General features: G+C 41.3%; 1 protein-coding gene across 11 annotated transcripts in view; it reads right to left on the bottom strand.

Annotated features, from left to right (window-relative positions):
* The window catches only part of cast (calpastatin), a 136,977-nt gene extending 112,164 nt beyond the window's left edge, over positions 1 to 24,813 (bottom strand). For 7 of the 11 annotated variants that reach the window (XM_052019814.1, XM_052019812.1, XM_052019813.1 and 4 more), the window contains exons 1-2: positions 24,259 to 24,594; positions 12,773 to 12,838 (exon numbers count right to left, since the gene is read on the bottom strand). In XM_052019814.1, coding sequence (XP_051875774.1) covers positions 12,773 to 12,838; positions 24,259 to 24,579 — 387 coding nt within the window. In that variant the 5' untranslated portion in view covers positions 24,580 to 24,594. Of the gene's footprint in view, positions 1 to 12,772; positions 12,839 to 24,258 lie in introns of all 11 variants that reach the window. The other 4 variants (XM_052019816.1, XM_052019815.1, XM_052019806.1 and 1 more) reach the window with 3 other exon arrangements.
* Positions 24,814 to 25,052: the final 239 nt, after the last annotated feature.

Genomic DNA, 25,052 nt, shown 5'->3' on the forward strand with positions numbered 1-25,052 from the left:
ATACTGGCAAAGATTGAGGAATGGACATAGAAACAGATTAGAAATAAATAGGTCACATTGGGTAAGAGGCTGTGACTGATGCAATCCTACAAGGCTCAATGCTGAGGCCTCAGCTGTTCACAATCTATATCAGTGATTTGGACAAGGGGGATCAAGTACAAATATGCGTGTATTAATGATTAAAAAGTTGCATGGCAGTGTGGGTTGAATGGAAGGGACAACAATACTTTTTTTTGTGGAAGGACATGACAAGGAAGAACACAAAATTGGAGAAAATGTGAGGTCATCTGGATTGGTAGAAAAAAATAGAAAGGCAGAGTATTTTTTTAAAAAAGGCTTTGAGACTGAAAGCTGTTGCTGCTTAGATGGATCCTTGGGCATCCTTGTACAGAAATCACTTAAAAGTTAATGGGCAGGTTGATATATACAAAATTCCTACAAGGTTTGGCAATGGTGTGGGCAACAATAACATTACCCTTTGGCTGTCGTGTGTGAAACCAGGGGCCACAATCTCATAATTAGGGTTCACCCATTTAGGACAGAGATAAAGATGAATTTCTTCACCAAGAGGGTGGTGAATCTTTGGAATTCTCTACCAAAGGGGATTGTGAAGGTTCAGTGTACCTGAGAATTGAAGAGAAATGAGGCTGGTACTGTTGGCAATGAGGTAAAAAATCAGCTATGACCATCTTAATGGTGGAGCAAGCCAGTAATGCCTTCTTCTGCTTAAGTTTATTTATGTCGTTACAATTATGAACCACATCCAAATCGGTTATCTTTTCGCTGGGCACAGTGAACTCTAACAGCACCAGTTAGGTGTCCACTTAAACAACATATTATAAGTCATACTGTCAGTTGCAACGACAAGTTGAAAACTTTACTGTCAATTGTTACTCATAAGTGTCTATTCCCATTGCCCTTGTACTGAATAAACAGATCTGCTTCTTGAATCACTTGTTAAATTCTTATACAATTTGGGACTAGTTGTCTCAGCAGTGAACTGCCCACATTATATGGGGATGTATCATGAACAGCAAACAAATCACAATGAGTCATGCTAATTGAAGGTACAACCCATTTCACTTTGAGGACTTTGGAATGAAGTTTATTATACAATCTTAAGGAACACACAGAACAGAAACATGTTTCTATTACATATTTGAGATTCTGTTATCAATAGCACACTTTAAAAACTTCACACCTTCACAGAAACAAGATGACTTAAAAAAATTACAAAAATTAGTTTACTTAGTAATAATAATTTTCATGCTTTTGAAGACTGTTGCAGACATACATTTCAGTGATATTACTGGAATCATTCCACAAGTCAACAGATTCAGCTAAATACCCAGATAAACCCGATTTTAACCAAGAATATGAAAATAAGATGGATGGAAAACAGAAATCAAGCATCAAAGACAGGGAGCCCAGTGCAGAAGAATAAGCATTTTGGATGAATAACAAAATTAATGTAATTACATTTTGCTTGAGTATCTCCACCCAATCTTCCTCTGATATGAATTGCATTGTTTTTCATGATTTGTTTAGTTTTAATAAATCTCTTCCACCAAACTTATGTACCTTTCATAAAATACAACAGAATTTATAAAAGCTAATGGAATAGGTATTGGTATTCAGTTCATAAGATTCCCCATAGCTCAGTCACAACTCACTAGATGGACATATTTCATGCACACGAATCTTACAAAGAGTATTATTCACCACAAATTGCTATGTTCACTTTAATAAATAGGAACTAAGTAAATGTCATGCTCCAATTTATACCTTCCTGCCATTGTAACAGTTCATTTCTATGCCTTCTATACCTTCAATCTGTACCACAGTGCATCTCCTTTACACAAAGCAAATACTTTTTGCTTCACAAAAACTTCCACAAATTAATACAAAATATAAAACTGACATTGCAATAGATGATTTAAAATGGCCCATAAAACAAGTTTGCATCCTGGTCAAATGATGCCCAATGCATTAATCCTACTTCACCTGAAGATTACATTGGTCTTGGATCACTGTGTGCAACACCACAGGAGATTGCCTAGACAAACCTTAATATTTCAAAATATTAAAAATATCTTTAACAGTGATTGACAATACCCATTTAGTTTTTCTTCCCCATTTATAGTGCCATGGGACACTAAGGTTATACAGCATATGTCAATAGATATCCACAATGGCTCACACAAAGGTGAGCTGCAGCCACTGACTTTGAAGTCAGAAGTTTTCTCCTGAAAATATTAAAACAAAAATAAAATTGTATCAGATCAGAGCTTCTTTGCTAATTAAACCAAAGCCAAACAGCTCACCAGGAAGCCTGGAGATACACTGTACTTTCTTGATGAGAAGGTATAAATCCTTAATTGTTAAGGCACTGACTGAAATAATTATTGGGAGTTCTTAAAATATATAATGGAGGGTGGAGTTTCATTCTTCAAACAACAGAGATATGTCAAATCAGTCGGCAAATCTGGAAGATCCACTGTGTTCAATGAAATCCACAGGTCCTCCAGCAACAATCACAGTTTCAAAGGTTAAAGCCATAGCAACAGAAAGTCACAGTCAAACGAACCTCAATTAACATCAACGTCTAAAAGTAAATTGCACACAATCAAGAGAATGTCACCCTCCCTGGCAGACTACACCCTTATATTTTCTGAAATCCTGCATCAGCAGTAATAGTTTTGCAAATCTAAAAATCACAATTTTTCCTTTGTTTCAGCTGGGATTTTTATGTTGCTTTGTGGAATTAAACAACTTGATGCACATCTTACTATTATTCTACATTTCTCTTGTTCATCTATTATAGTTTCTCCTAAATGCTAATTCATGTCAAGCTAAAATAAAATGTTGCATAATTCTCTAACTTAAAAAAAAGTTCATAAAGAAGAAATGCTCCTTCAATGGAATTAATCTGAAGTAAATAATTCATAACTTTTTGAAAGGCCTAAATTGAATCATCACAATGCCATTAATGCAGTTAGTGCTAAATACATTAACACTCTCACCTACAACACGAAAGTTCAGCATTGCAATCAGAAGCCAAGTTTGAAATTCAGAAATAAACACAGAAAATGCTGTAAAATTTTGAATATTCTGACCAGAATAATAGTGAAAATTTTACTCTTGGTTTCCACTTGTGACCTAGAAATCTAATTAAATCAGCAAATATAATCAGTGTGACAAATTCTTGCTGCTTTTTGGTGAGTCCTATTTCCAACCAGCTCAGAGACACATCATCATGCTGAAGTGTTTCATGGAACCACAGAAGCCTGACAACTATGGAGATCCACATTGAGTAAATTGGTAAAGGTGGATAAATCCCTGGGGCCGAACCAGATGCATCCAATGTTGTGGAAGGAACAGATTGTTGGATCCTGGCAAAGATTTTTGTAGCTTCCTTAGCCTTGGGTGAGGTTCTGGAAGACTCAGGATGGCTAATGTTGTGCATATATTTGAGAAGAACTACAAGGACAAGCCAGGCAACTACAGGCCAGTGGGCCTTACTTACATCAGTGGTGGGAAAGTTACTGGTAGGGATTCTGAGAGAGAGGATTTATGTGCATTTGGAAAGGCAAGGACCGATTAGGGTTAGTCAGCACGGTTTTGTTCGTGGGAGATGCAGTCTCACAAATTTGATTGAGTTTTTTTTTTAAAAGAGGAGGTGAGCAAGCGGATTGACAAAGGCAGAGTGGTGGACATTGTCTACATGGACTTTAGCAAGGTCTTTGACAAGGTCCCACATGGTAGGCTGGTCCAGAAGGTTAGAATACATGGGATTCAGGGTGAACTAGCCCCAGTTGGATATAAAATTAGCCTGGTGGTATGAGGCAGAGGGTGGTAGTGAAGGGTTGCTTTTCAGATTGTAGGCCAGTAACCAATAGTGTGCTGCAGGGATCGGTGCTGGGTCCTTCACTGTTTGTCATAAATATTAATGATTTGGAAGAGAATGTAGGTGGCATGATCAGCAAGTTTTTAAATGGCACCAAAATTGGTGGTATGGTTAATAATGACGATTATCTAAGGTTACAACAGAATGTAGATCAACCGGGAAAATGGGAAAGGGAATGGCTGATGGAATTTAGCTCAGACACATGCAAGGTAATGTATTTTGGGAAGTTAAAGCAGGCCAGGACACACCAAGTAAATGGCAGGACCCTAGGGAGTGTTATTGAACAGAGAGACCTAGGGGTACAAGTACATAGTTCCTTGAAAGTGGCAACACAGGTATACAGAGTGGTGAAGAAGGCATACAGTATGCTTGCCTTCATCAGCCGAGGCAATGAATACAGGAGTTGGGATGCCATGTTACAGTTGTACAAATTGTTGGTTAGGCTGCACTTGGAATATTGTGTGCAATTCTGGTTGCCCTGCTATAGGAAGGATGTAATTAAGTCAGAGAGGGTGCAGAAAAAATTCACAGGAATATTGCCTGGACTGAAGGGCTTGAGTTATAAGGAACAATTGGATGGGCTGGGATTGTTTTCTCTGGAGACTGAAGGACAACCTTATAGAGATCTATAAGATTATAAGGGGCATACATAGCGTAGATAATCACTGCTTTTTTCCTGAGGGTAGGGGAGTCTAAAACTAAAGGATATAGGTTTAAGGCGAGAGGAGAAGGATTTAAAGGAGATCTGAGGGGCAAGTTTTTCAACACAGTGGGTGGTGGGTATTGGGAAAAAGCTGCCACAGGAGGTGTAGAGGCGGGTACAATTACAATGTTTAAAAGACTTACGAACAGATACATGGATAGGAAACGTTTGGAGGGATATGGACCAAACATAGGCAAGAAGGATCAGCATAGATAGTCAGCTTGGACAAGTTGGGCCAGAAGACCTTTGTCTGCACTGTATAACTCTATGAATTACATTCTCCAACTTAGCCTAGGATTGCTGGTATTTATGGATATCGTTAGAGCTTAACTGGACATAACCAACCGGGATCGCTTAGTTCCATCTCCACTGCCCACCTCCAGTCCTGTCTCAACCTACATGATATTAAAGCCATCTTGCTTTAAGAATTCTCGTGCCCTTTTTGCTAGTCTTTAATCCTCCCTATATACAAGCTCATCCAAAACTCTGCTACCCATTTCCTAATTTCTATCATGTCCTGTTCACCCTTCGCCCAGGTACTTGCTGACCTATCCAATGGGTCTACCCATTTTCTTAACATGAGAAATGCTTCAAATTTTAGTTTTCATCCTTGTTTCAAATCCATCCATAGCATCAATATCATCATCCACCTTCCTTCATACAGTTGACTTGGGGTAACAATTATAACCCAGTTTAAGGTTAGTTAACCAGTCTCTTGCACCTCCGCAAAGTCACTGTCAAATTTGTAAAAAGGGCAGAGGGTTTTGATGCCACACTCGTATTTTGCAGAACTCCTAATCAAGTGACCACAGGGGCCATGTCCAGTGTGGATCCGATAACAGCCCCTTGCTTTTCATGCAAGGTGAGAAATTCAACAGAAGTTCCAAATGGTGGTTTCATTCCACTCGTTCCTCCAAGCAGTGTCCTACATGGGCCTGTACACAAGTCAACAAAAGTTTCCCTTGTGTTCATTGCCAATGTGTCTAAATTCTGGAACTCTAATCAGCAGGACTGTGGGAATACCTTCACCAGATAGACTACAATGGATGAAGAAAGAAGCTTATCACCACAGGCAGGCACGCTAGTGTAATGGTTAGCATAACGCTATTACAGCACTAGCAACCTGGCTTCAATTCCGGCCACTGTCTGTAAGGAGTTAGTACGTTCTCCTCGTGACTGTGTGGCTTTCCTCTGGGCGCTCCAGTTTCCTCCCACATTCCAAAGACACATGGGTTAGGAAGTTGTGGGCATGCTATGTTGGTGCCGGAAGCATGGCAACACTTGCGGGCTGCCCCCAGAACACTCTACACAAAAAGATGCACTTCACTGCATGTTTTGATGTACATTTTACTAATAAAGAAATCTTATCTTCTCAGAGATGCACAAAGAAATCAGAGATGTACAATGAAATCTGACTATTGCCACCGATGCCCACATTTTATTACAAAATCATTGTTGCTAATGTAAAGACAAAAATATAAAGTCTGTTTGCTGCTGATTGCATGGTGTTCGATTCCTAATGATGCATTCATAATTGTTCAGATAATGAATTAGTATGTGTCCAGATACAGTAATGGGACAATATTGAGGCTTTGTGGAAACATCGCTGGTATCATTTGCCCCACAGTTGGGAAGGAAGTCCTGATGGTTTGGTGGGTGGATTGTTTGGGAAGCTGCATTCTCTTTTCACTGTTTATACATGGCCTCCACTTGGTCTTATAGTAGAAGCTTCTTGTATTCAGTGACACTTGGTCTCCATTTTTGGGTGGTCACGGGCCAGGGGTTTCTATGAGTCAGTGAAAATACATTTCACAAGGAGATTGTGCAAACTTTGTTGAACCATTTTCTGTTCTCTCCTAGAAATCTCTCTGAGATAGAGCTCGGAACAGAGTTTCTGTTTCAGTGTCAAGCAACCTGGCCAAATGTCCAATCCACCAGTGCCAACTGAATATCACTGGGGCTTCAGTTCTGCAGATGTAGGTCTTGGAATGCATTTATCCTACCGTGGATTTGGAGAATTTTGCAGGGACAGTGCTGATGATACCTCCCCAGTGCAACAAATCATTGGTTAGGCCTCAAATGGACACCACATTTAAAGAAAAACGTGAAGACCTTAATTCAAATACAGAGAGTAGATGAGGCTTAACAGGATATTACCAGAAGGAAGTACAGCATTCATTACAACTCTTCTCCTTAGAACAGGATGGGTCAAGAAATTAGTATTTTTTTAGAAAAAAATAATGGCTGTTGCCATGGGTTAATAACCAGAGGCCAGAGATTTAACACCATTGGCAGAAGATCTAGAGCAGAGCCAAGGGCAATCGTTTAGCCACTCAGTTGTTAGGATTTGGAACATTTTACCTGGAGATGGCGGAAACAGATTCCATGAAAAGTGTTTTGGACAAGGACTTGAGAATGAAGACTGAAGACTACAAACAAAATGGGGGCTGTAGAACCAATCTTGCCTGCTCTTTCAGAGCCTGTGCAGGCATTACTAGCAGAACTGCCTCCTTCTGTGCTAGAAGACTCAAATGCCATATTGTCATACCAACTCCTTTCCAAAATCCCCTTTGCTTCTTCTATTTCAGTCAATTTGTTTTCGTGATCAGTCATAACTTGCAGATATCCATGGTGGTGATATTTCTATGCACCTGCTGCCCTTGTCTGATCAGAGTAGCCTGGGTTAGCACCTGCAGGGCATTTTGTCACTTGCAGAGTGAGATGGTAGAGGAGAGAATGAATGCTTAAGATGATTGAAGGGGCAGGGGGTTAATCAAGTGGGCTGCTTTTTCCTGGATGGTTTCAAGCCTCTTGAGAGCTGTTGCAGCTGCACTTGCTCAGGCAAGTGAACACTATTCTATCACATTTCTGACGTGCTTTGGGATGTCAGATGGCAAACTGCTCACTGTAGGATACCAGCCTCTGAATGTTAAGTCTCTGAACAACGGTGACCCTTGGGAGGTGGGTGGTGGGGAAGTCATTGACAGTAATGTTATTGGATGTCAGAATCAGGTTTATTATCACTGGCATATGTCGGGAAATTTATTGTTTTGTGGCAGCAGTATAGTGCAAGACATAAACATAAAAATTACAATAAGTCACAAAAATAAATAAAAAGTGCAAAAGAGAAATAGAGAGATAGTGTCCATGGATTCATGGACCGTTCAGAAATCTGATGGCAGAGGGGAAGAAGCTGTTCCTGAAAGACCGAGTGTGGGTCTTCAGGCTCCTGTACCTCTTTCCTGATGGTTGTATCGTGAAGAGGGCATGTCCTGGATGGTGAGGGTCCTTAATGATGGATGCCGCCTCTTGAAGATGTCCTCGATGGTGGGGTCAAAGGGTAGGTGGTCAGAATCTCTCTTGCTGGAGATAGTTGTTGCTTGGCAGTTTTGTTCTGTGACTGTTACATACCACTTATAAGACCTTAACCAAACACTGTCTAGGTTTTGTTGCATACAGGGATGGAATACTTCATTTGTTGAGTGGTGAATGGAACTGCACATTTGCACAGTCATCAGCAAACATCCCCACTTCTGACCTCATGATGGAAGGATAGTCATAATAAAGCAGCTGAAGATGGTTGGGCCAAGACACTGCTCTGATCAACTCTTACAGTGATGTGCTGGGTCTGGGATGATTGACCTCCAGCAAATATAATCATCTTCCTCTTTGTGAGGTACATCTTTAACTTGATGTTCATTGACTTCAGTTTTGCCAGGACTTGGGAGTCCTCGTGCAGGATGCCCTAAAAGTTAATCTTCATCACCGACACAACCTGGTCAGGGTAAATGCAATGTTGGCATTCACTTCTAGAGGAATAGATTATAAGAGCAGGGATGTGATGTTGAGGCTCTATAAGGCATTGGTAAGACCTCACTTGGAGTACTGTGTGCAGTTTTGGGCTCCTTATTTAAGAAAGGATGTGCTGACGTTGGAGAAGGTTCAGAGAAGATTCACTAGAATGATTCCAGGAATGAGAGGGTTAACATATGAGGAATGTTTGACGGCTCTTGGGCTGTACTCCTTGGAGTTCAGAAGAATGAGGGGGGACCTCGTAGAAACATTTTGAATGTTAAAAGGCCTGGAACAGAGCAGATGTGGCAAAGCTGTTTCCCATGGTAGGGGAGTCTAGTACAAGAGGACACGACTTCAGGATTGAAGGGCGCCCATTCAGAACAGAGATGCAGAGAAATTTCTATAGCCAGAGAGTGGTGAATCTGTGGAATTTGTTGCCACGGGCGGCTGTGAAGGCAAAGTCATTGGGTGTATTTAAGGCAGAGATTGATAGGTATCTGAGTAGCCAGAGCATCAAAGGTTATGGTGAGAAGGCGGGGGAGTGGAGCTAAATGGGAGAATGGATCAGCTCATGATAGAATGGCAAAGCAGACTCGATGGGCCGAATGGCTGACTTCTGCTCCTTTGTCTTATGGCTTTATGGACTCCTTCACATTATGTTCAGTCAGATGTTGTCTTGATGCGAAGGGGAGTCAGTCCCATCACAGTACAGGAATTCAGCTCTTTGGTTCATGTCTCTGGTGAGACATGGATTCAAGTGATCCCATTCAAACCCAAGTAACGGTATACAGGTTATTGGAGATCAAGTGCTGACAATATCTTTCATCACTTTGTCAATGATTAAGAGTAGACTGACTGGGTGGTAATTAACCAGATTAGAGTTTGTTTAGTTCTTTGTGAACAGAACAAATCAGAGTAAACTGTCCACATTTTTGGGCAGTTGCCAGTGTTGTAATTATATTGGAACAGCTTGGCTACAGGCACAACTAATTCTGGAGTGCAGGTCTTGGTACTACAGCTGAGATGTGGTCTGTTCCCATAGTCATTACTGTATCCAATGCTCTCAGCTGTTTCTTCATATCATGTGTAATAAATTAAATTGGCTCAAAAGTGACTTCTGTGACATCAGGATCTCAGGAAGAAACATCCGGCACTTCTGGCTGACCCTGGTTGCTAACATCTTGCTTCTACATTCACATGTTGAGTCCTGACATCGTTGGCTCACTGCTAGTTTTTTTTCTGATTAGGCCATTGTCTTCCAACATTAGGATGGCAAATGATTTCAAGTTGTGGTCATCTATAAAAATTGCCCGAAGTGTTTAGAGGTTACTAATATACCCGAGCAATCAGATATCACACCAGTTTTAGTAAGAAGCTCATATAATGTTTGTCATATAATCCAGACAGGATATTGATATAAGAAAGCAACTGCACCGAGCAAGGATAGGACAGGGTGTCAGCAGAAAGAAATCAGAACAGGAGGAGAAAGAGAGAAGGTGGCGGGGTGGGGGGGGGGGGGGGAGAAGACCAAGAGAGAGAAACGAATGGGTGGGGATCAGGAGGAGTAAAGAGAAACCCCCAGTGGTGGGGGTGGGGGGTGAGCACAGGGAGAATCCAGCAGGAATGTGGGCTGGGGGGGGGGGGGGGGTGGCGGTGAGGGGTGGTGGAGAAGATTGAGTGAGAGAAACCAGCCAGGGCGGGAGAGGGAAACCAGTGCAGGGAGGGAAGGGGCGAGGGAAATGGAGAGAGTTTCAAAAAAAATAGAATAAGAGCAAGACTTTCCAGCCTGGATTTTCCAAATTCCTCTCGACCAATGTTTGATCTTTAATTATGGAAAATACGCCCCTTGCTGAATCACAGCCATCTATCCACTCATTTTTTTTAAAATGAAATGCGAATTAATGTATCTGTAACAACTGTATACTTTTAATGATTGTGAACTAGATTTGCAACCATTTTTTGGCTGGTTGGGGTCAGCATTCCTTCAAAATGCTTTATTTTCCTTGTTCCAATTTAACTGCAATTTTCAAATACTGTCTCTAAGCTGTGTACTACTTATAAAAGCCAAAACTTGGCAGTGGTACACTTTCAATCCATTCTCCCCATAGTTACTGAATCATTAGGGTTGTGTTTTGTGTTTTTCCACAGAAATATTTCTATTAAGGAAGTGTAAAAAATGTGACTGAATGCCTCTCATCAACCCACATCCAACTACTGCCTGCACTCCCACCCCCTCCCACACCACCTCACCCTCCAGAACTGCCACCACAGCCCTTCCGTATCCATCCGTGACATGGCCAGCATTATCCATTCTAATATATATTTTTGAAGTATATTTGCTTTATCACAGTGATCATACTCACTTGTTACAACACAGAAGGGGGCTATTTGGCTCATAAGGATCAGGCTAGCTCCCACACCCTCTCCCTTTTGTAACCCTGCAACTTCTTCACTGTTACACGCCCATTAACTCATTTCAATTCTTTTACCATTAACCTGCATCTAGAGGGAAAGCACAGGAGCTAATTAACCTACCACCACATCTTCAGGACGTGGGAGGACCTGGAGCAACCAACAGAAACAAACATGGTCGTAAGGAGAGTCTACAGAGACCAGATCACTGGAGTTTACGGATTAAGAAATATAAAATCTGTTAATATTGGGATAAAATATACTTTAAGCTTCAGACTTTTAGCAGCGCCATTAAATGCACTGAAAATTTTAAAAAATCTGAAATAAGAAACAGAAAATCTACAGACACCAGGTCACTGGAGCTTATGGATCACAAGATTCATCTATTAATAAATTCCAAAATAAGGAAAAATGAACAGTGTTTTTTAATATTAAAAAAAACATAAAAAGATGGAAATACTCAGCAGGTCAGGCTGCACCTGTGGGAAGAGAAACAGATTTAATGTTTCAGGTTGAAGACCCTTTGTCAGGAGCCTTTGACCTGAAATTTTAACTCTGTTTTGCTTCCCACAGATGCAGCCTAACCAGCAGAATATTTCCAACATTTTCTGTTTTTTATTTTAGTTTTTTTTCCCCAGTGTATTTAATGGTGCTGCTAAAAGTCTGAAGCTTAAAGTATATTTTAACCCAGTATTAACAGACTTCATATTTCTTAATACAATTAAAAAAAGGAAATGTACATAGAGCATGCCTTTCATGATAACAAAGATGCTTCAAATTGCTTCATAGCAAATGAAATACTTTCTCAGGTGTACTTGCTGTAGATTGTATCATTGGTAGTACACACAAGATGTGTACTCCAATGTTAACCTTAAGTTACCCAATGAAGCCTCAATTCCTGGATCTTCGTCAATACATTTGACGTCTCTGTAAGAGTTACTGAGAATCACTTTTTCCTCAAAGTTCAATTACTTTTGATCAGGCAGTATTTAATATTTAAATTGGGTAACGCTACAGGGACAACCACTCGCCACAAAAAGTACATAACCTCTTTTCACAAACTTCAAGTAGCTGAAATAGACACATTTAATAAAACGTATGCAAATGTAAAATACGTAAAAATGTATCATTCACGTCATCACGGTTATCACCTAAGAAATTTACTCAACCGTATATGCGGAAATAAACCATTTCCATGTTTGAGGAATGGTGGGCATTTTTTATAAACAGATTTCCCATACTTTAGTATCTCAATTCACAGTTTCTCAATATAGAACCAAAATTTTTAATTTTACAAGATCGTGTTAAGATTGCTATTTTGCATTTCAATCATACCAAAGCAAAATATAATAGACACTGAAATAAAAATAGAACATGGAATGTAGGTCATGCTATGTCAGTGGGGTGAGAAGAGTTGATGTCAAATTGACCACAGACATGAGGGCTTTGACTCTTTCAGGGATCTCTAAATTTAAACATTGACCACCTTATCTTTCCTCCCACACATGTTGCCTGATCAGCTGAATATTTCCAGTGCATCAGTTTTTATTTCATTTCAACTGGTTCCTCACTGTGTGCATGAAACAGTAAGATATCTTTATTAGTCACATGTACATCGGAACACAGTGAAATGCACCTTTGCGTAAAGTGTTCTGGGGGCAGCCCGCAAGTGTCGCCACGCTTCCGGCACCAACATAGCATCCCCACAACTTCCTAACCCGTACGTCTTTTGGAACGTGGGAGGAAACCGAAGCACCCGGAGGAAACCCGCGCAGACACGGGGAGAACGTACAAACTCCTTACAGACAGTGGCCGGAATTGAACCCAGGTCGCTGGTGCTGTAATAGCGTTATGCTAACCGCTACACTACCGTGACTTCCAGTGTTCAAGTTAAACATTTTGGCTTCACTTCCTAGTCTCTATGTTAGATCTTAAAGGTTTATTACTTTTCTTACCTCTGACGATCGTGTACTCATGCTGACTCCCGGCTTCGATTTAGCCAAATCAGTCTTTGTTCCTCCCTTTTGGGGAAAAAAAATATAAGTTTACTTAAACCATTATCAGGGAGACATTTCAGATTGTAGAGAATCAAATACATGTAAATGTGGTACAAAAATCATTGAATCATACAGCACAGAAACAGACCCTTTCCACGCCAACCGTGATGGAAAACTGCGCTGCCACAAAACAACGAATTTCACGACATATGTCAGTGATAATAAACCTGATCCCTATCAACACTAATCTCATTTGCCTGCATCAGGCTCATATCCCTCTACACCTTTCCTGTCCAAGGAGGTATCCAAATGCCTTTTAAACATAGTAATTGTACCTGCCTCAGCCACCTCCTGAGGCAGCTCATTCCAGATAATCACCACCCTCTGCGTGAAGAACTTACCCTTCAAATGTGCCCTCGAGTTCTAGACTCCCCGGCTCTGGAAAAAGACTCCGACCAGCTTTCCTAGCTATACCCCTCATAATTTTATAAACCTCCAAGGTCACCCCTCAGTCTCCTGCATTTCAGTGAGAATAAACTCACCCTAATCAATTTCTTCTTATAACTACAGCCCCTCATTCCAGGCAATATCGTGGTGAATCTCTTCTGCGCTCTCTCTGCTGCTACCATATCCTCCCTGTAGTATGGCGACCAGATGTACTTTTACAATACTCCAAGTGTGGTCAGACCAATGTTTTATTCAGCTGAGATATAACGTACCAGCTCTTACACTCAATGTTTCGGCCAATGAAGACAAGCATACAAAATGCCTCATTCACCACCCTATCCACTTCTGTCATCACTTTCAGGGAGCTATGGACTTGAGCCCCAAGATTCCTCTGCACATCAATGCTCTTAAGGTCTCTGCCATTTACTCTTTAGGTGCTACCAGAATTTGACTTTCCAAAGTGCATTACTTTATACCTGTCTGGATTAAATTAAAGGGTGAAAGAGGGGGAGACAAAAAGGTGGAGGGAGGAGCAAAGATAGGCAGAGAAGTATACGCACCCACAGCAATATCTGTGATTGAGCAAAGTAGGATCTCTGCAGCAAGAGGAGCAAAAGTCACTACTGATATTTAGACATTTGACAATACCAGCCTGTAGATCAAGATCAATGGCATGCAAACAGCAGGTAGGGGAGGGCAAGTTTAATGCCCTTTCTGAGCAGGCGGTAGTGACCTGCACAAAGCATTGTAGAAAACAGTTCTCAAGCCAGGACATAGCCATAAAAACCCATCACTAGCATTCTCATACAGAATGGTACAGACCAATAGCTTTGCCTACAGCAAAATTATCAATTATGCAACATCTGCCAATATTGGACAGTCTGGGGCAGGGCAGGGTTGGGTACTGTTTATCAAAGGCATTGGCTTAATTGATACAAGCAATAGAAGTCACCTAAGTGATAGAATGATCTCAATGAAACATTGCATTGTTGACCTTTGTAGGTTTCAAGTAGTTGCTATGGTTATCCCAAATCATTCTGTTGCCATCCTTCCATGGATATCTCAAACAAGGGCAGTACTATTGTCTGACTTGGAATTAAAATTAATTGTTGTTTTCTCTGGATATCTTGCAAGAACCCATGTGACAAGATGCTAGCTGTCACAAACAAACTGTACATTAACCAACTAAAATTCCTCCCTATTAATAAAGTGAAAGTAGTCCAAATTACAGAGTGCACGGATTAGTCCTAGAATCTAAGATATCCTTTCCATCTCCCTGTCCTCTCCTCATGGCTTCTCCCTTAGTGTAGGTGATAAAAGCATGTGACCTTTGAAAAACAGCCACAATGATCTGATAGTTGCAGCCATGCACTGCATGATCCTCAAATATGCCAGATGTTTCTTCCAGCACTTCAGATAGAAAAGGCTGGGGTCACCTTCACCCTCATTGGTAAAGGTGATAGTACTGGCACCTTGTCTTTAGAAGAAAGCTCTGGAACTATCTCCCTGCTGAGGCCAAGCCTTCCGACATATGTACCCAAGCTAAATTCCAGCTATGTGCCCTCATATAATGCTGCTGGACATGTTCCTTCTCATCATATCATGTGGATTTTACTGGGTCAGCCTGAGATATTTACAGCTAGCTAAGATATGCTGCATGACAGAATTGCAGAAATAAATCTCCTAAAAATAGTATCAAATGGATCTCCACTCCAAACTAAAAAGAATGGAATACAAATTCGAAAGATTTTAAAGCTCCAAAAGAAAAAAAAGGGTAACAAATTCAGAATAAAGAGAGAAGTTTACATATTGAATCCCCAGCACCTTAAGTTCTGGCTATTTTTGACGCAGCAGGATAAGGCATAAAGGAGGCCTCACTTCAAAGCTCCCAGTTGCACCATAGGACATTCAAGTATGCATCATCACAAAGTCTCCATAACATACTTACACAAGCATCAATCATTTTACAGTGCAAAAATCTGGCAGGGCTTCAAAAATCTGGGTTATCTATCCCCTCCAAAACTGTGTAAAGGAACACAATTGCATACTACTTTGCTAAAACTGTTTTCAGACATCAGCACTACCGCAGATGAAAATCAAAGCAAAACCTGCAGATGCTGGAAATCTGAAATAAAGATGGAAAATGGTAGAAAAACTGCCCCATCAGAGAACATCATTTTGTTCCATCCATCACCCTCCACCACCTCTGCTACCCAGACCAACTTGTTTCTCTCTTTCTCAGTTCTGATGAAGGGTCCCAGACCAGAAACATTAACTGTTCCTCCTTCCCTCTCCACAGACGCTGTCTGACCTGCTGAGTTTCTCCAGCGTTTTCTCTTTTCACGTCAGCACTGGGAATGCACGCTGATCATTGACTAATTTTCAAGTCAATCATGTAACAAAGTTTAATAAATTCCACCCTCACAACCTTCACTGCCATTTTCTTTTAGCCATTCCTCTCCTGAAGACGTGGATGCTTACAGGCTCGCTGGCAGTTCTCAGCACCTTCCAAGAATTCTTTGTGCTAAAGTCAGAGCAGGAGGGTGATGTGATTTTGAAATAAGGGGGCAAGGACATCGTGCCCAGCTCCAGTTATATCCTTACACAATGTCTACAGACTTATTTTCTAACAGAGGTCACTGTTTTATGATCAGGAACAGGACTGAAGTTGATCTTTTCCTTCTTTGCTTTATGGTTTTGACGTTAATTTTAACAGAATAGGAACCTGAATTGTTAAATTTTTAATCTTTTGGCAAATGCAACAACTTTAGGTTTCTTTAACAGACTGTAATTAAACTGGCAATGACAATATATGAGATTGCACATTTAGCATTCCATTATTGTACAGTTTTACAAATTTGGGTTTATTCCAAGAAACACATTCACATCACTAATTAATATACTCTGTCCTATGCCCACAAATGAATGTTTATTTTTTCAGTACTCTGTGCACAGCATCTGCATTTTGAAATCAGTATTTGTGGAGCAAAATGCATGGTTTATATTACAACCCACTGCCAACACAGAGCTTTATTAGTTTAAAAAGCATAAAACTTCTTTTAAAAAAGCTCTTTGTGAAAGTTGTTTTCAGCATAAACCAAAAAATTCAATCTCTCAGTATAACTACCATCAAAAAAAAGAGCTAATTCATTTCAGATGTGATCTCCTTTGCGTTGTGTTGCTCATTGCCCCAACATGACCTGTTTCCTCATTGTATCATCAGACATCACTGGAGAATTTTGAAATTGAAACTGTAAGTTATAGCTGCTCTTTTTTTTAAATGAAACAGCTTGTAAACAATACCACTTCTTCGACTACCCCTAGCATCTGAACATTTATTATTATATCATAAAAGAATTAACACACTGGACACAAATTTTACAACGTTTGGAAATACAGATTTAATTACAATTTTTTTGTTCTTATTTTCTTTACAGCCAAGATTTCTTTACAATTATCAAGTCCTTTCCTTGCACAACTGGAATCTATCATACAACAGTTACACCAATTTCAGACATCCAGCAAGATCATAGACCTTTGAAACAAAATCATGTGCAAGGTTCTAATCATTAACATGTTGATTGAACAGCTCAAATTAAGTATCAATGACATAGCAGACAAATTTTATCTACTCTGTCTGTTAAGGATATGGGCAATCTGGGTGGTTGGTGATGGTGAAGAGATGGGAGATGGTTAACCTCCACCTCTGGGAGTTGGCTAACACCAATCCAAGAATTATTGATTCCCAGACATTATTGATGGCTATTGTTAGTGGTAATGGATGAAGTGCTTCAATTGTTGTCAGTTAATGAAAACAGATTACATTGACATCATACAACACATTGACTGCCACTGTAGTTAATTCCTAACACAAAGCAGTATGAAACAATAAGTTTCACCTGCAGGTTAACAAATATACTTTGCTTTGAAGGCTAAATGTGACAAATGCCACCCTAATGATTTTTCAGTTCACTTCTATACATAATCTTCCCAAGGACAGTTAAGTTAGCTTTCCAGCATTCTGTAAGTGAAAGATTTTTTAAAAATGCTTATGAAGACCACCAAAAAAAATGGATTACATTTTACTTAACACTTCTGTTCCTTTTTTCAAACTGGAGCATTTCTTGGACAAAAAGGGCATAGAGGACAGATGTTTTATGTTTTGAGCAAAAATGACTCAAAGGTCAAGAACAATTTTGAGTCAATACAGGTTCAGGATTATACTATGAGCAGTTTTACTGAAGCACATCAAACTATAATTGAGACACTGGTTTAGAAACTACATTATCTAATTACCTCTATCTTTTGAACAAAGAATCATTCAATTCTTTGCAAATTCAGCTTCTTCAGAGGCAACATCTATTATGAAAACCAATGCTTATTGAAGCTAATGGATTTAAATTATTTGATAATCTGGAAGACCATGGAATTGTGCCTGCAGAAACAACAGCTGTTGTATCCAATCATTGGCCTCCCCATGAAATGGGCCTTCGCAAACTTTATGTATTTGATTTGTATTTGACAAGAAAAATATTGTTTTTTTTCCCCTCTCAGAGGATCATGGTCCTTGAAACTCTCTTGCTCAAAAGGACAATGGAGCAGAGCCTTTGAAAATGTTTAAACTGGCAGTGGATTGCTGCCACACTTAATCATGTGCTGCCTTGATGTCAAGGGCAGTTACATTCATCTCAACTCTGGGACTTAGCACTTTTGTCCATGTATGGACTAAAGCTGTAATGAAGTCTGGAATCAACCATTCTGATGAAACTCAAACAGAACATCGATGAGCAGGTTATTGTCAAGTAAATGTCTCTTGACAGCAACGCCAGATCATTTCAATCATTTTTCTGACTTCTGAGGGGAGACCAAGAGTTGGTAATTAATGGTGCATGTGCCTTGCTTATTGTGGACACAAAACACCTGAGTAATTCTCCATATGGTTCGCTGTTGCCAGAATTGTGGCTGTATAGTGACTGTCTGGGTAGAAGGGCAGCTAGTTCTAGGACACAAGTCTTCATTAATAGAGCTGGAAGATAGGAGCAAAAAAAAACTGCTGGAAGACCTCAACACATCAAGCAGCATCTGTGGAGGCAAAGCGATTGTTGACATTTTGGATTGAGATGCTGCATCAGGACTGAGAATGTACACTCTGGGACCTCACCTGTGGCTAAAGAGGATACAAAGACCTCTGTCAAGGCCCCAGTATTCTACTCTCTTGCCTCTCAAAACCTTGGGGACTTATCCACCATAATGTTCTTCAAGAGATCCAACACCTCCTCCTCCTTGATGTCATCATGCCCGAGAATATCAGCAAACCCGTCCCTGATCTCACTATCCTCCATGTCCTCTCTTTGCTGAATACCAATGTGAAGTACTCGTTTAGTTCCTCACTCACTTCCTCTGGTTCCAGGTACAAATTCCTTCCTTTGTCCTTGAGCAGTCCTACCCAATCCCAAGTTACCCTCTTGTTTTTAATGTATGTATAAAATGCCTTGGGATTTTCTTTAGTCCTACTTGCCAAGGACATTTCATGGCTCCTTTTAACCCTCCTGATTCCCTGTTTAAATTTTTCCTGCTTCCTTTAGATACCTCAAGGGCCCTATCTGATTTCAGCTCCCTAAACCTTTTTTTTGACTAAATTTGCAATATTTCTCATCATCATCTGACCTTCTTCAATTCTGCTCTCTTGAACATTCCTGACTTTAAATAACTTCCCTGAGGATAGCAATGTTTCACCTGTTTTTGATCAAAGCTCCAGAATTCTCTTGAATCTCTCTTCCCCTCTACCTCCTTCTCCTTTAAGACGCTCCTTAAATCCTACCTCATTAACAAAATCTTCAATCTTCCGACCTGACACTTTTTAGAGTGGCTTGGAGTAAAATGTTTTTGCTTGTTAATACTCCCATTATGCATTTTGGCATAGTTTCTTTGCATTAGAGATGTACAAACCCAAGGGATTGTTTTTGCAAACTAGCTGAACATACACCATAGGATTGAGGGATGACTGCATTGTCAGAGACGTCATCTTTTGAATGCCAAAAAGGCAGGAAGATAAACGACCAGATTACAACTTCTGCCTGAAGAATGTAAAATGGCTTAGAGATAAGAATTCTCCAGCCCTTCTTCACACTGTGCCACACAAGACTCAAGTTTAATATCTCCGAAGTTTAAAACATCTGATCTTAAGGATGCCATTTTAATCTTCTAACAATCTACAGCATTTTAACAATGAAGGAAGTAACAGAGGAAAGCTAAAGGTGCAAGTTTTGTCATGTGTCTTGCCACAAAGACACAATTGTCGAACATTGTGAGGAGAGAGACTGGCTCAAGATAGAAAAGCAGCAAATATAACAAAACTTGACAACCTTCCTAAATACAAATCTAGGTTTATCCAAAATGAAAACATAACACATTACAGAGCAACAAACCTAGTAATTAAACCAATTTGTGCTGGAAATATTCAGCAGGGTAGGCAACGGCTGTAGAGGCAAAAATCAAGCCAGAAAATATCAAAACATCTTTGATTTCTATGTTACAGAGAAGGGGGAGGGGTGGAGACTGCTCAAGAGTGGAAACCGCTCAAGGGTGGAAACTGAAAGAGACAGAGCGACAAGTGGTGATGGTACCATCTGGGAGAAGGTGGTGAACGCTTGTTAATCACAACTGATGTCTGTGGAAGATGGGGGTAGGTTGCCTTATGAAGGAAGGTTGTATGGGCTAGACTCACATCCACTGATTTAGAAGAGCAAGAGAGGACAATTAAAATCTAAGATCCTGAAGATCTCAATCGGGTGGACGTGGAGAGGATGTTTACAGAACTCTCCTGAGAGATTATCTAGAGAGGGTCACTGCTTAAAAATAAAGGAATGCCTACTTAGAGCAAATGGGATGACACATTTCTTTTCCCTCAGAGCCACTGGAATTCTCTCCTTCAAAAGTGCAGTGAAAGCAGAGTTTTTGAATACAAGAAAATAGGATCAGGAGTGGATCTGGTCTCTCAATATGATCGTGGCTGATCTGCTCCAGGCCTCAACTATTCTTCTTTGCCAGTTCCCATTGTCCTCAAATCCCCAACCTTTCAAAGATGTATACATCTTTTTAGCTATATAAAACGATACAGCCGCCACAACCTTCCAGGATAGAGAATTCCACAGATTCACCAGTGTCTGCAAGAATAGTTTTAAAGCAGAATTAGGTAGAAGTGTGATAAGCAAACAGGTGAAAGGTTGCTCTTAGGAATGCAGTCAAAGTTATGATCAGATTAAATGGCAGAACAAGCTCAAGGCACTGAGTGGCCTACTGCTAATTCTTACATGAATAGAAAATGAATGAAGCCAGGAGAGAGAGAAAAGAAACCATGCTGGAACTGTGAGATACAAAGCACAGAGGTTGCTGGAAATCAGAAATAAAATTACCAGCAAGTCAGGCAGCATCTATGGAGAGAAAAAAAATCACATGCTGACCTTTCATCAGAAGCAGCCAGTTCATCAAACTGTCATGTTAACTCAGTTGTTCTCTCTACTCAGGTACTGCCAGACCTGATGAGTATTTTCAGCATTTTCTGTTCTCATTTTGGAGTTTTAGCATCTACAGCATTCCTTTGCTCATTTATGTAGGAGTACTGTCAAAACAAGTCTTCTGATGCTAAAGCATTTCTCATTTAAATAGAAATAATCCAGGAAAAGCCCAATGTTATAAACAACGTGTACTTTATTACATGTAATCATTACAGGACCCTATGCTCATTCTCTGAATGTTACAGAGTTTTGAACAAAGAAGGTGGGAGAAATGACAAAAACTCCAGTGGCACTTGCAAACCAAAATGCCAACTCGGCAATTTATGACTCAAGAACTCTTTGGTGCATTAAAATTTTAGAATTATTTGTGATTTACTCTTTGAGTGCTGATGGAATTTCTCATGGGTTTCCAGAACAGAGGTTTATGAATACGGCAAAGGAAAACAGAGGGGAAGGAAGCAGAACAATGGAGAACAGATTCAGGGATCCCAAGCAGGGCCTGAAACGTCCCCCCATTGTTAGGCAACTGGGAGCCACAGTTCAGAAATAAAGACATCCATTGCCGGCAAAGGTTGGTGAGAATAGCAGAATCTCTTTTATATAGCACAGTGTTGACCAAATGTCACATATGCACATTGTTTATTTTATCATTTCTGCAGGGTTTTTTGATTACCAAAGGCATCTTATGGGCTTGTCTTTTAAACAGTCTGTCTAAACAGAATAACAGCGGCATCATATTTGAAAAAAACTTTTCTGACAATACAGCCCTTCCTTATTATTACACAGGTACACGAACCTATATTCGTGTCCCTACAGTGGATTATGACTTTACAACCTTTTAACTTGGAGACAAGCAAGCTATCTCTGACCAAAATCATCCAATACACACAGCTGGATATTGCAAAAGATACCATTGAGAAAAAAGTAAAACTGAAAATGCGTCAACTTTAGATTTACTCTGGAAAGTGGAATAAGCATCAATAACTGACCACATTTTAAAAGAGTAGAGCCATAGAGTCATACAGCACGGAAACAGGCCCTTTGGCCCAACTCGTCCATGCTGACTGTGTTGCCCAGCAAGTTAGTCCCATCTGCCCACATTTGGCCCATAGTCCTTTAAACCTCTCCTATCCATGTACTTATCTAGATGACTTTTAAATGCTGCTAATGTGCCCGCCTCAACCACTATTTCTAGCATTCATTCCACATATGCACCACCCTTTGCATGAAGAAGCTGCCCCGATGTCCCTTTTAACTCTCTTGCCTCTGATCTTAAACCTATGCCCTCTTGTTTTTAGCACCCCCTCCCTGGAAAAAAAAGACTATGTGCTTTCACCCTGTCCATGTCCCTCAATCGTATACACCTCTCTCAGGTCACCCCTCAATCTCCTACGTTCCAAGGAATAAAGTCCTAGTCTACGCAACCTCTCCTTGTAACTCAGGCCCTCAAGTCCAGGTAACATCCTGCTAAATCTTTTCTGCACTCTTTCTAGTTTAATAACATCTTTCCTATAACAGGGTGACCAAAACTGTACACAATACTCTACTGTACAAAAGTGCTGCCTCACCAATGTCTTATATAGCTGCAATATAACTTCCAGCTCCTATATTCAGTGCCCTGACTGAAGGCCAGAATGCCAAACACCTTCTTTACCACCTTATCTACCTGTGATGCCGCTTTCAGTGAACTATGCACTTGCACCCCTTGGTCCCTCTGTTCCATAACACTCCCCAAGGCCCTACCATTCACTGTGCAAGTCCTACCCTGGTTTGATCTCCCAAAATGCAATACCTCACATTTATCGAGATTGAAAGCTATTTGCCAATCCTCAGCCCACATACCCAGCTGATCAAGATCAGCCTGTAATTTTTCATAACCTTCTACACTGTCTACAACACCACCTATTTTAGTATATCCACAAACTTGCTAACAATGCCAATTCACATCCAAATCATTTACATAAATTACAAACAACAAAGGTCCCAGCGCCGACCCCTATGGCACACCACTAGACACAGACCTCCAGTCTGAGAAACAACCCTCGACCATCACCCTCTGCTTCCTACCACTGAGCCAATTAAGATTCCAATGTGCTACCTCCCCCTGGATCCCATGCGATCTAACCTTCCAGACTAGCCTGCCATGAGAGACATTGTCAAAGGCCTTGCTAAAGTCCATATAGACAACATCCACTACCCTGCCCTCATCTTTTCCCTTGGTTACCTCCTCTTAGATAAGTACTCCTTATCTAAGATACTACTTCCTGTCAAACTATAATCACAAATGAATCATTTGCATTCATCTCCCCTGTATTTGATAGAAATAATACAAAAGAGTACTTAAACAGGAAATAATAGTGAAGTAACTTTCAACTTTCTTCTGCTTTTAGATTGAAATAGAACCCATGTTACACATGAAAACTGGAATTCTACACTGAATCCCTAATGTTCCATGACTTAGTTCCAATCTAAGTGGTAAAATGTACTACAAATATCAACTGTTGTCTGATCCAATTGTTTATAGATTTATTTTTTCAACTTTGAGGCACACTATTCACTAAAGGCGGTCATTGTATATGAATAAACCATGAAGTAAGAGGGCTCTGGTTTTACTCTTCAGTGGCACGTCTGGTACACTGCCATCAGACCACTCATGTACAACTTTGCAAAGGCCATCCTCAATTAAACCTTCTAAAATAAAACTACTTAAAGAAAATAAAAGTAATGTAAAATTGAGTCCTCGTTTTGCCGACTTTGATCTGGTCTGGTCTCAGAATACACCCCATGTCCTTGCACCTCACCAAGTTATTGCGATCACGCCCAAACCATGGCAGCGAACAAACACATTTGGAAGTGAACGGTTCAACTTCCGATGCGACGTGCAACAGTGGAGCGGGCTGAGAGGGCGAGGCAAGCCGGCGGGAGCGTTCCTCAGATGGTGGCAAAGCCCCGCGTTTGGACGGCGGGCTGGAAAAATGACACTCGGCTGTTCCAAGTGCGCAGGAGGCAGGGAACGTCGCCGCGGTCACTCAGTGCGGGGAAAGGCCACCGCCAACAGGCCTGGATGTGCTCCCAGATGAAGCTGTCCTCTGTTTCCCCCACCACCCCGCAATGTTTAACAGTTGCCTCGGCCTCGGTTACCTGGGAGCAAAGTCGCTGCTCGGTCTTCGCGGATGGGCGTCGGCGGCGCAGTGAACGCCCCCCCTCCTCCTCCTCCTCCCCCCCCCCTCCCCCGGGAGGGGTCAGCCCGTCACTCACACCCCCGCCCCAGCGGTCAGCCACCCCGGGCAGGGAGAGGGACACTTCCCTAAACTGAGTGGGGAGCCGCACACCCCAACCGCGCCGGGCGATTTGCTCCGCTAGTGAAGCGCCCTGCCGCAGATCTCCTGCCAACGTTCAGTAGCGGGACAGGGAACCTTTGACGCGGCCGCCGCGGAGTCCGGTTACCCAGGCCGAGAGCGGGCGGCTTTCCCCATTTACCTTTCTGGCCTCTTTCGGTTTTTTCTTGTGTGGCTGCGACATGTTTCCCGAGCTGGGCGCTGAGACTCGGCTGCGGGGCGTAGCTGTTCCGTCGCACAGCCAAACCCTGACGAAACTTCTGTCAGAAATCGCTGGCTCTTTTCCTTTCCAAACTTTTGGATTGGAGTCGAGGGCGTGTCCCTCTGCATTTTTCTGCTCTGAAACGCCCGGTAACAGGTTTGACAGACTCAGCAGCATTTCACCCACGTAGCCCACACGCCCCGCCACCTCTTCGGCCCCATCGCCTTGAAGGTGATTTCGCTTCACATGAGTGACTCGCATGGAAATACTCAAACTTCCTGAGGAGGTAGACAAAAGCCATATGACCCGCCAGAGCAATCCCATTACATATCTAGTTCCCTGCAACCTATTCTCTCTCTCATGCCCACTAACTATTTACAGTAACCCAGTTCATTTCCCTCCATAGATCCTGCTTGAGTTCCTACTGCATGTTGTGTGTGTTGCTCCAGATTTCCAGCATCCGCAGTCTCTCTTTGTGTCTCCATTTACAGCAACCAGTTGACTTCACCACCAGCAGAGCACTGGGATGTGGGGGGATACCGTGCATCCAGCGGAATGCCTTGCGGTCCACACAGGGAGAAGATGCAAACTTCGCACAGACAGTGCCCGAGGTCGGGTTCGGATCCGGACAGCTGGGGCGTGAGCCTGAGTGTCACCCCTATTCTATTAAACACACCCTACAGTAGCTTTTGTGTAAGTGTGACAAGTTTTAGAGACACCATCGTAACTTTTTC

Source organism: Pristis pectinata, chromosome 7 (genome assembly GCF_009764475.1).
Source record: "Pristis pectinata isolate sPriPec2 chromosome 7, sPriPec2.1.pri, whole genome shotgun sequence".
Taxonomy (NCBI): domain Eukaryota; kingdom Metazoa; phylum Chordata; class Chondrichthyes; order Rhinopristiformes; family Pristidae; genus Pristis; species Pristis pectinata.